General features: G+C 31.2%; 2 protein-coding genes across 2 annotated transcripts; both read left to right on the forward strand.

Moving 5' to 3' along the window:
* Window positions 1–858: 858 nt before the first annotated feature.
* LOC128394062 (FACT complex subunit Ssrp1-like) lies at window positions 859–9058 on the forward strand. Its single transcript, XM_053354305.1, is given in 4 exon segments — window positions 859–1151; window positions 6375–6705; window positions 6779–7243; window positions 7246–9058. Coding segments are annotated over 4 exon segments (2148 nt in total). The 5' UTR covers window positions 859–1091; the 3' UTR covers window positions 8538–9058.
* A 122-nt stretch (window positions 9059–9180) lies between these two features.
* Window positions 9181–12012, forward strand: LOC128394061 (FACT complex subunit Ssrp1-like). The gene is made up of 3 exons (XM_053354303.1): window positions 9181–9370; window positions 9455–9782; window positions 9870–12012. The coding sequence occupies exons 1-3, from the start codon at window positions 9317–9319 to the stop codon at window positions 11645–11647; spliced, it is 2160 nt and encodes a 719-aa protein (XP_053210278.1). The 5' UTR covers window positions 9181–9316; the 3' UTR covers window positions 11648–12012.
* Window positions 12013–12047: the final 35 nt, after the last annotated feature.

Here is a 12047-nt window from a genome sequence, read left to right on the forward strand (position 1 = left end):
ATGATTATAATTTAATAATGCTCCAAATGATAATGAATAACATTGATACGATGATTATTATCTGGGAAGAGTAATTGATAACTTGAAACTTTTTTTTCTTTTCCTTTTAATTTCCTTTTTAATTCATAACATTAGATTTTTTAATTGTTCTAATTAAATTTATTCTCTCCTTTTTCTCTCACTATCAGATATTTCTTTCTTGATTGTTTCCCTAGTGGAGACGATTAATTAATCATAATTGGTCATTCTTTCCATAGATTATTGTTAATTAAATTGTTCTCTGTCGATTGTTGCATTTATCTTATTTTCTAATTTCAATTTTAAATGAATTTCGCTTCGATTACTTAACTGTTAGTCTAATTGCATAATAATTCTTTAAAATTTGATTGAGTTTCCACTTTGTTAAAGATAATTTTCGAATTTATTTGAACAGTTTTCATTTTAATGGATTTTATTGGTTAATTGTTGATCAATTTTCTTAATTTTGGTTTGTTTTCATTGTGGAAAATGTTTTTTTGAATTGGCCGCTTTAATTTGTTTCTTTCTATTTTCATGGAAACTGAAGTCGCTCTTTTGTTGAATCATCTTAATTAGTTAATTGTTCCAATGCTTATCAATAGCTTAGACTTTTTCAACAATTATCCACCTTCGAACTGTTTAGTTCTATCCACTCATTGATTTCAATTGTCATTCAATCTTCGCATTTCGTAATTAAATGAAACTTTGCATTGATACTCGAGTGTAGATATGACGTAAAGATATTATTCTTGATTAAAATAATAGAGACGATCAAAGTACTTGTTGAGATGTTAACTATGATTAATTAGAATAAATTATCATCAGTTAATTAGTAATTGATCAGTTAAAACCAATCAACGTTAGATGTTCACTTATTCACCTCTGAAATTAATAGTTCAGTGTTTTGGTTTTGAATTATCGCTTAAATATGTTATTCAGTGAAAATTATTAATACTGTAAATTACTTGATTATAGTTAATCTCTTTATTGTTTGTATAAAATTGTGCTTGTTTAATGTGAAATTTACATTAAAATTTCATTAATTTCGGGATTAATCAGAGGACCTAATTGGGATGGAGGATTCATTTGATTACTGGGACATTTACGTGCACAAGAGACATGAAAAAATCATTGTAAGAATTTGTTTTGTTCATGTTTGGATCTGAAGTTTGCTAATGTAATTAGTGTTTGGAACTGACCCTGTAAGGGGCATGTGTATATATGGTTTAGTTTCGCCTTATCAGTGTTTTTTTATCACTTGCCTAGAATAAAACAGTGTTAATTTAATCTAATTTGTGATAAAATTTTAGAAAATTGATAAAAATTTTTCAAAAAAGATAAGGATTTACTTTTAATACTTTATTTCTTTTTTGTTTTATTATACGGTCCCTGCATCTGTTTGTAACATAAATTTAATGTTTTACTGACGCCATCTAGTGAATTTAAGTTTTTGATTTTTTGAAGTTGGTGATATTATTTATAGAAATTTTATCTCATATTGAGGAGCAATGAATTTAAATTATAATCAATTACGAACCATTGCTTCTCAATTGAAAACTAGTAGATCACAATTAAAAATCAATAATTAGTATGTTTAAATTGAGAAGCAATGGATTTAAATTATAATAAATATGAATCCATTGCTTCTCTATTGAAAACTAGCAGATCACAATTAAAAATCAATAATTAGTATTGTTTTCAATTGAGAAGCAATGGATTTGAATTATAATCAATTCAAATCCATTGCTTCTCTATTGAAAACTATTAGATCACAATTAAAAATCAATAATTAGTATTGTTTTCAATTGAGAAGCAATGGATTTAAATTATAATCAATTCAAATCCATTGCTTCTCTATTGAAAACTATTAGATCACAATTAAAAATCAATAATTAGTATTGTTTTTAAATCAGAGAAGTTTAAATATAATAAATATGAATCCATTGCTTCTATTGAAAACTATTAGATCACAATTAAAAATCTATAATTAGTATTGTTTTCAACTGAGAAGCAATGGATTTAAATTATAATAAATATGAATCCATTGCTTCTCTATTGAAAACTATTAGATCACAATTAAAAATCAATAATTAGTATTGTTTTCAATTGAGAAGCAATGGATTTAAATTATAATCAATTCAAATCCATTGCTTCTCTATTGAAAACTATTAGATCACAATTAAAAATCAATAATTAGTATTGTTTTCAATTGAGAAGCAATGGATTTAAATTATAATCAATTCAAATCCATTGCTTCTCAATTGAAAACTATTAGATCACAATTAAAAATCAATAATTAGTATTGTTTTCAATTGAGAAGCAATGGATTTAAATCATAATCAATTCAAATCCATTGCTTCTCAATTACTATCTCACAAAATCAATAATTAGTATGTTTCAATTGAGAAGCAATGGATTTAAATCATAATCAATTCAAATCCATTGCTTCTCTACTGAAAACTATTAGATCACAATTAAAAATCAATAATTAGTATTGTTTTCAACTGAGAAGCAATGGATTTAAATTATAATAAATATGAATCCATTGCTTCTCTATTGAAAACTATTAGATCACAATTAAAAATCAATAATTAGTATGTTTCAATTGAGAAGCAATGGATTTAAATTATAATAAATATGAATCCATTGCTTCTCTATTGAAAACTATTAGATCACAATTAAAAATCAATAATTAGTATTGTTTTCAATTGAGAAGCAATAGATTTAAATTATAATCAATTCAAATCCATTGCTTCTCAATTGAAAACTAGCCGATCACAATTAAAAATCAATAATTAGTATTGTTTATATTTATTATAATTTAAATCCATTGCTTCTAAATTGAAAACAATACTAATTATTGATTTTTAATTGTGATCGGCTAGTTTTCAATTGAGAAGCAATGGATTTATATTTATTATAATTTAAATCCATTGCTTCTCAATTGAATCCCAATTGTCGCAAACGTTTACAAAGCTCTTGGTAATCAAGAGTTCGTTTTCTTTCATCTTTCTGGACATTGGTCACTTTATCTTATAAAAGGGTGTAAAGGGTGAAAAGAGATTGTCTTGCGGTACTTCAGCAGCAATTAAAGCCGATGATGAATTATCATCAAGATTGGAAACATCCAAATTAAGAACTAGTTGTAAAGGTCTCGGTGAATCAACTTGATTACTTGAATTATCATTTTTAACAGAACGACGATAGTTCGAGAATAGAATCGTTGGTCATGATTATCTCACTTTAAACAAGAACAATTAAAACAATTAGAATAAGAATACAAAACAATCAATTAGTTAACAATTGAGAAAACAACTCACCTTGATTAAGGTTGTTTCCCTTTTGGCTTCTTTTCACTTGAAAACCATGAGTTGAATCCAACTCCAGCTGATTGTTGCTTATGTTCATTGGATTAGAATCCAAGAGACGTTTAATTTTTCTTTTAATTACGATTAATTTTAACTTTAAATTGACCAATAATCTTTCGAGTTACAGTTTAAATGGTCATTTAAATGCAAAGAGTAATAACTTATTACTCTTTGTTTAAATGTCTAAAAGAAGAAAATTACTCTCATTGGAAATATTTCCATTGCTTCTCAATTGAAAACTAGTAGATCACAATTCTATATAAATGATTAGTATTGTTTTCAATTGAGAAGCAATGGAAATATTTCCAATGAGAGTAATTTTCTTCTTTTAGACAAATTCATTCAAATTATAACCAACTCAAATCCATTGCTTCTCAATTGAAAACCAGTAGATTACAATTAAGAATAAACAATTAGATTTGTTTTCAATTGAGAAGCAACGGATTTAAGTTATAATAAATATGAATCCATTGCTTCTCAATTGAAAACAAGTAGATCACAATTTGAATCAATAATTAGTATGTTTCAATTGAGAAGCAATGGATTTAAATTATAATCAATTCAAATCCATTGCTTTTCAATTGAAAACTAGTAGATCACAATTCTATATAAATGATAAGTATTGTTTTCAATTGAGAAGCAATGGATTCAAATTATAACCAACTCAAATCCGTTGCTTCTCAATTGAAAACTAGTAGATCACAATTCTATATAAATGATAAGTATTGTTTTCAATAGAGAAGCAATGGATCTGAATTGATTATAATTTAAATCCATTGCTTCTCAATTGAAATCAATACTAATTATTGATTCAAATTGTGATCTACTTGTTTTCAATTGAGAAGTAATGGGTCTGAATTCAGTCATAATCAATTCAGATTCAATTCTTCATCGATCAATAATCACTGGGCTCACTAAATTTCTTCACTCGATAATTTTCCATGTTTCAAATTAACTCCTTCTTTAAATCTTCTCAACCAACCAGTTGAACAATCGAGATCATCTCTTCCTATTTCTTGAGCTAATAACTTTGCCTTGTTCATTTTTAAAACTGGTGTTAGTGGTATTCTTTGTTCTTGATACTTCAAAATAAATCCATTGGTCGATTCATCATGTTTTCTCATCTCATTTTTTTTCACTAATCTGAAAAAAATGAAGTAAAAAAATATTAGTTCAGCTTGACAATAATTGGAACAAAAAATTCTTACCTTTTTCTTTTACCTAATCCACTTTCAATTGCTTCTTTTATTGAATCAATATTATCTAAACATCTTAATACAGATGACCGACCGATTTTGTAAGTCAAACTTATTCAGACCATTTTCAGAATAAGTAACCAATTGATTTCTCTCTTTAATTGTTAAATTTCTGCGGCGTAATAAGAAAACATCACAATCATAATGTAATTAACTAGAAAAAAAATGTAAACAAACTAATTCTTTCCTACTTAAGGGACCATCTCAAAAATTAGTCCCATTATCTGTTCGTCTCATTATCTGGTCATTCACTGTATTCATTCTTCATTCCATTTAGTTTTTTTTACTATGAGGTCCCTACATATGCGTTTGTAACACAGCTTTGTGTTTTACTAACACCATCTAGCGATATTAAGTTCAAAAATTAGTATTTATCTCAATCTAATTGTTAACTCACCTTTAGCTTTGATTGCTGCAATTGTAGCGATGACACTTCGCTCTGCAATTAAAACTAGACCTACTTCCATCGATAATCCATAGTTTTTCAATAGATGATTTGTAATTAAAAGACATGTAAATTAGAGTAGATAATCAAATTGTTCATTGATGACTTAGGTTAATCATTATACACTGACATTGAATTGAGAAGCAATTGATTCAAATGGTTTGATTATTAACGTTGCTTCTCAATCTAAAAGCGCTAAATGGTTATCAACAATTAAGTGTCACTTCGAGTACAATTAAATACATTGAGGGACTTTGATCAGTGATTAGCAATGGATTTAAATTATGATCAATTCAAATCCATTTCTTCACCGACAAAAAGCAATAGACACAATTATGAATCAATGATTAGTACAGTCAGAATTGTCATATTTTAACACTTTCGTATTTGACAAATTCGCTTCATCTATTGAATTTTAGTTTTGTCCTCAATATTTTTCCATGGGAAATTAAATAACACATATTCCTTATTAATTTCAGCTAACCTCTAAAAAGACTAGTTAAATCTAACGGATTTGAATACCCGTTTTGCTAAAGTTTTAGAGGTCTGACTTTATTTCTTCATGATTGAGAAGCAAAAGATTTAATTATTGACAATATACTTTGCTAATTGTCAATTATTTGATCCATTCAATTCAAATATTGGAAATCAATTGCCATGATTTAGAATAGAAAAATTAAAGTTAATAATCATGAATTTCAAAATGAGCCGACTCGATTTGATATGTTTGATAAGCAATGACAACTTATAAACCATGACGAATTGTCCAGAAACTTTTAGAAGAAACTAGTTCCGATAATATAAGCTAACTATTCTACAAGACGGCTCATGTAACTTTGATGTGATAGTAGTGGGGCTGCGGCCGCTTGGCGGCCGCGCCCCACTTGTAGATAAAGAGTCTAGCTAATTTAATTTATAAAAGTCGCTAATTTCAATTTCAGTGAGATCAATCGACCTCTCGTGGGGCTGCGGCCGCTTGGCGGCCGTGCCCCACGAGAGACTTGTGCAGATACTCAATCACTCATCTGTTTTTACAATATTATTCCAAATAAAATGAGCATTGAAATATTGAATGTTATTGATAGTTCAATATTTCTTCGTATTTGTAAAATTAACAAATTTGTTGTAATACAAAACCGCGCTTTTCAAATTTTGTTTTATATTTTTCATAAGCGCGCCATTTTTATTTTCCTTGACTACATGGTTTATATTTTTTTTCTGGGTCAGTTCCCATTTTGCGTCTGCAAAATTTGTTAATGTCTAGTTTCTTTTAATTGTTATTAATAGAAGATTGGCCGTGTGAAGATCTGTAATCAAGGAATCATCTTCAAGAGCCAAAGGACTGGTAAAGTTGAACATTTTCTCAAAGGAGATGTTGATGAGATTGACTGGCAAAGGTTACCAACCAATTATAGTCTTAAGGTCGCTCTCAAAAACGGAAGCCTTTTCAGGTTCATGGGATTTCAGGAAATGGACTTTAAAAAGTTGAGACAATTAATAGAAAATAGCCTTGGTCTTTTTCTAAATCATCGAGAACCTTCTCAAAGCGATCTGAATTGGGCGACGGCTGCATTGAAAGGAACTACTTTGTCTTTCGAAAAACTCGATTCAAAACCATGTAAGTTCAATTCGAATACTTTTTTTGTTTAAATTCGTTCTATTTTCTCATATTTTCTTCTTGCTCCTGGCAGCGCTTGAGATTCCATCTATTACTGATTCTCTTTGTACTTCGGTTGACAAAAAGTTTACTCCTGATATCTGTCAAAGTGCAACTGTAGATTGTCGAGTTCAATCAATCACCGATAATGTTTCTAATGATGTTCAATCCACTGGCAATGCTATTGTTTCATTCAACGACTTACAGTGTCTCACACCTTATGATCGTTATGACATCAAAATTTTTTCGACTTTCATTCACTTTGTTGGTAAAACTTTCGATTACAAGATTCCTCTCACCGCCGTAATCAGAATTTTCCGTCTACCTCATAATAATGATCGTGGATTTTACTTTGTCTTGAAATTGAATCCACCGATTGAACAAGGAAAAGCCCGTTATCGCTTCATAATTTTACTCTTTAACAAAGGCGATGAAACAAGTTTAGAATTAAATATCACCGATAAAGAATTATCGGAAAAATATGAAAATAAACTTGAGAAAAAATGGCTGGGCCAACATATGATGTTCTTGGTCAAATTATGAAGGTTCTGGTTCAACGTGAGATCGTATCTCCAGGAATTACTGGCCCGAGGTCTAAAACTCAAGCGGTATTTTGTTCTTATCGAGATAAACTTGGCTTTTTGTATCCCCTTGAGAAAGGTTTCATTTGTATTAATGAGCTACCGGTTCATGTTGAATTTGATGAAATTTCGTTCATTTGTTTTGTTCAAGACAAAGAATCAACTTGGTCTTTCAATTTTGAAGTTGAGACCAAATTGGGTGTTGTTCATAGTTTCAGTTACATTAGAAAAGGACAATATTCCAAATTATATAATTTCGCCGTTAGTAAAAAACTTCGCGTAGAAAATCGTGGAACTGAAGTAAGTGGAACAACCACTGATGATGATGATCATGACTCTGATGAAGGGACAGCATCTGATGCTCAAGTCGAACACGAAGACTCAGTGGAAGAAGAAGAAGCTGATGATGATGATGACGACGACGAGGAAGAAGAAGAAGAAGATGAAGATAAAGAAGAAGAAGAATGTGATTCTGATGTATCATCCGGTGCTGGTGAAAATGATGAAGTAGATTTTGCTGAAGAATTTGATTCTAAAGCATTAGAAAGTTCGTCAAGTGAAAATTCTGAGGCCTCGCCTCGAGCTAAAAGACGAAAACATGAAAGAAAAGCAGAAGAAGAAGAAGAAGAAGAAACAAAGGAGGAAGAACAAAAAAGTAAATCCAAAAAAAGGAAAAGTGAAATTAAATCGATAGATTGTAACTATCGAAATGAATCTGGTTCACTGCAATTAAGAGCAGAAAGTTTGTTCTATTCTTATCGACCGCTTAACTTTGATAAAATTTTATCCGCCATATTCGTTCGCTCTAGAACGTTAACGTTATCGTTAACCCAATTATTCGATTTAAAAGTTACAACAAAGAAGAAGATTCACACTTTCAGTTTCATAAATGGTCTTGAGTATTCGCGATTGTGTGATGAGTTCAACAACTCACAACGTTTTTCTCAAGAAACTGGTAATGAATCGAGCGAAGAAACTGGTTCGTTGTATAGTTGGCAAAGAGATTCATCTTTCTTAACTGTGAAATCCGATAAAATCAAGTTCGACGAAATTTTGTCATTCAAATTTATGAAAGACGGAGGAGACTTTTTCGACTTTGAAGTGGAAACCAACTCAGGTGTGTCACACACTTTCAAAGAAATTGAAATTGAGAATTATTCTATTTTATATGATTTTGTGGCTCAAAAGAAAAATCATGTTAAAATCTGGTAATCCAAAGCCACCGGTTCCACCTCCTCCTCCAGCACCGGGAACATTTCCACTACTCCCACCGAATCCAGAGGAACCACCAGGCCTTCCAAAGGAACTCTGACCAAATGGTCCACCTCCAGACGACCCACCAGAACCCGAGGAACCAGGTGGACCTGTGGTTCCATCCTCAGTCCCGATAATACGATTCAAAAGACCGAACAGTTTGACTGATTAATAATCCCAATATCAATAGCAAATTTAATCTGTCGATATTTATAAATGTAAAATAGTCCATTGTATAATTTGATTTCAATTAGATTTGTAAAAAAGAAAATGACCTAATTCGATAGAGAGATAAATGTAACAATTTTGTGAGTCTTTGAATTTTCCTTCGACTTTTAAATGTTGATCTTATTTACTTGGGTAATAAGTATCTACTGATTGAATTAAATAGCTCAACTTTTTCTTCACCTTCAATTTAAGCCGTTTTTTTGTAGAATTTAATTGTTTTCATAGCTTATTTGTTGATTAATTTTTTTATTCGAATAAGTTTTTTACTTTGGACTATTATTATTCTAGGAGTTTGTGTTTTTCGAATTTGGCGCTTCAATCTTTCTTTCTGTTTCCATGGTAACTGAAACCGCTCTTTATTTTTGTTTGGTTGAGTTTTGATTCAATTATTGAATTTCAATTGCAAAGCACAATTTTTACTCCATTGTGTTAGTTTATTATCTCTGCCATTTAATTTTTTAATTTTATTAATTTAGACTATCGGTTGATCTTATTGATTCTATTTCATCATGGATGATATGGTAGAATATAATGAAATCTACAAGGAAGATAGAGGAGCCATGGTAAGAATGTGTTTTCTTTCATTTTTTGGTCTCTCAAGTAATTGATTTTCTCATTTAATGTTGATTGTTTTATTTTTTTTATAGAATATTGGTCGTATGAAGATCTGTAATCAAAGTATCATCTTCAAGAGCCAAAAGACTGGTAAAGTTGAACATTTTCTCAAAGGAGATGTTGATGAAATTGACTGGCAAAGATTACCAACCAATTATAGTCTTCGGGTCGCTCTCAACAATGGAAGCCTTTTCAGGTTCATGGGATTTCAGGAAAACGACTATGACAAGTTGAGGAAATCAATTGAAACTAATCTTGATCTTTCTCTAAATCCTAAAGAATTGTGTCTTAAGGGTTGGAATTGGGGAACTGCTAATTTTAAAGGAACTGTTTTGTCTTTTGATATCGATGATAAACCCTGTAAGTAGATTAGCTTATTTTCTTTTTCTTTCTGTTTTCTAATTCATTTTATAATATTTCCGTTTCTTTTTTCTTTGTTTCTGGCAGCATTTGAGATTCCATTGAATTATGTTTCCCATTGTACTTCAGCTAAGAATGAAGTTACTCTTGAATTTCATCAAAACGATGCTGCTAATGTTTCTCTTATGGAGCTAAGGTTCCATTTACCTTCACAAGGTGAAACTGTTGATGGTCGAGTTCAAGCATTCACCGATGCTGTACTTTCTAAGGCCAATATTATCCAAGCCACTGGTGATGCTATTGTCACATTCACCGAATTACAATGTCTCACACCTCGTGGTCGTTATGATATCAAAATTTTTCCCACTTTCATTCAGCTTCATGGTAAAACTTTCGATTACAAAATTCCTCTCACCACCGTCCTCAGGCTTTTCCGTTTACCACATAAGGATGGTCGTCAAGTCTTCTTTGTCTTCAGCTTAGATCCACCGATTAAGCAAGGACAAACTCGTTATCACTTTTTAATTCTTCTCTTCAACAAAGATGATGAAACAAGTTTAGAATTAAGTATCACCGATAGAGAATTATCGGAAAAATATGAGAATAAACTTGAGAAAGAAATGGCTGGGCCAACATATGATGTTCTTGGTCAAATTATGAAGGTTCTGGTTCAACGTAAGATCACAACTCCAGGAATCAGTGGACCCAGTTCTCAGAATCCAGCGATATCCTGTTCTTATCGAGCTGGAGCTGGTTTATTGTATCCTCTTGATAGAGGTTTTATTTATATTCATAAGCCGCCGGTTCACATTCGTTTCGATGAAATTTTATCCATCAATTTTGCTCGTTCTGGAGGATCAACCAGATCTTTCGATTTTGAAGTCGAAACAAAATCGGGTGTTGTTCACACTTTCAGCTCAATCGAGAAAGAAGAATACTCTAAACTGTATGATTTCGTCTCTAACAAGAAACTTCGTGTTAAAAATCTTGGAAATGAACCAAACAAATCGACCGTTGATGATGATCTTGTTGACTCTGATGAAGAGAAAGAACCTGATGCCTACTTAGCTAGAGTTAAACACGAAGGTAAAGTGAGAGAGGAAGAAGGTGATTCTGATGAATCTGATGAATCGTTTAATCCTGATGCTGGTAGTGGAAGTGATGGAGATGTTGCCGAAGAATTTGACTCTAACGCATCGGAAAGTTCATCAGGTGACGATTCTGAGGCTTCTTCAGGAGCAGAAAGACGTAAACGTGAAAGAAAAGCCGAAAAGGAGAAAAAGAAAGAGAAACAAAAAAGTAAAGCCAAAGAAAAGAAAACTGAAAAGAAATCTAAACACGATGATGGAAGACCAAAGAAACCCATGTCAGCCTATTTCTTGTGGCTTAACGACAGTCGGGAAAGATTAAAGAGAGAAAATCCCGGCCTCAGTTTGACCGAAATGACCAAAAAAGCCGGTGAAATGTGGAGAGATGGAGTTGAGGATAAGGCGAGATGGGAAAAAGCGGCTCAAGAGGCGAAGAAAAAATATGAAATCGATATGGACGCTTTCAGAGCTTCGGGCGGAGGAGCTGGTGAGTCTTCTAAATCATCGAAATCAAAGCCGTCAAAATCAAAATCATCTTCATCATCTTCCAAAAGTAAACCAAGTAAAACACCAGATTCATCAAAAAAGAAAACAGTTTCTCCTGTTAAAAGTGGTTCCTTCAAATCAAAGGAATATATTGATGATGGTGATGATTCATCAAGTTCCGATGATGATCGTAAACCAAAAGTCTCCAAGAAAAAAGGTAGATCACCTTCGGCAAGTGAAAGCGATGAAGAAATGAGAAGTGCTTCAAGTACACCTTCCGACTCTGATTAAATCTCTTGGGCTCTAAACAACATGATTCAATTTTATTCTCATGTTGATTTATTTACCAAAACAAAACAACATTTTTATAGTAAAAAAAATTGTTAAAACCTGTTAATGTATTTGTGTTGAATTAACAGTTCTTACAGTTGACAATTAATCTCGACAAAATCCTACCACTAATTACCTTTTCATCCAATTCATTAATTGTGTTATCACTTTCAACTCTCACTCTCATGAGCAACAAACAATTACGATCATACAGTTTAAAAGCTAAGCTTGAATATGTAAAACAATTCACTCAATTTCCATCTAAATTGTAATTCAACCACAAACTTGATTTCTATTAAATTTTGGAGATTGTTACCAAAAATTAATCATTGTAAATGTTAATCCTAATTAATTTCAATTG

This window comes from Panonychus citri, unplaced genomic scaffold (assembly GCF_014898815.1).
Source record: "Panonychus citri isolate SS breed McGregor unplaced genomic scaffold, ASM1489881v1 Contig00139, whole genome shotgun sequence".
Taxonomy (NCBI): Eukaryota; Metazoa; Arthropoda; class Arachnida; order Trombidiformes; family Tetranychidae; genus Panonychus; species Panonychus citri.

Bases quoted from the DNA above. Each gene is read 5' to 3' on its own strand.
- LOC128394061 (XM_053354303.1), top strand. From the start codon at position 9,317: ATGGATGATATGGTAGAATATAATGAAATCTACAAGGAAGATAGAGGA. The intron at 9,371-9,454 runs GTAAGAATGTGT...TTTTTTTTATAG, and splicing joins AGGAAGATAGAGGAGCCATG to AATATTGGTCGTATGAAGAT. The intron at 9,783-9,869 runs GTAAGTAGATTA...TGTTTCTGGCAG, and splicing joins TGATATCGATGATAAACCCT to CATTTGAGATTCCATTGAAT.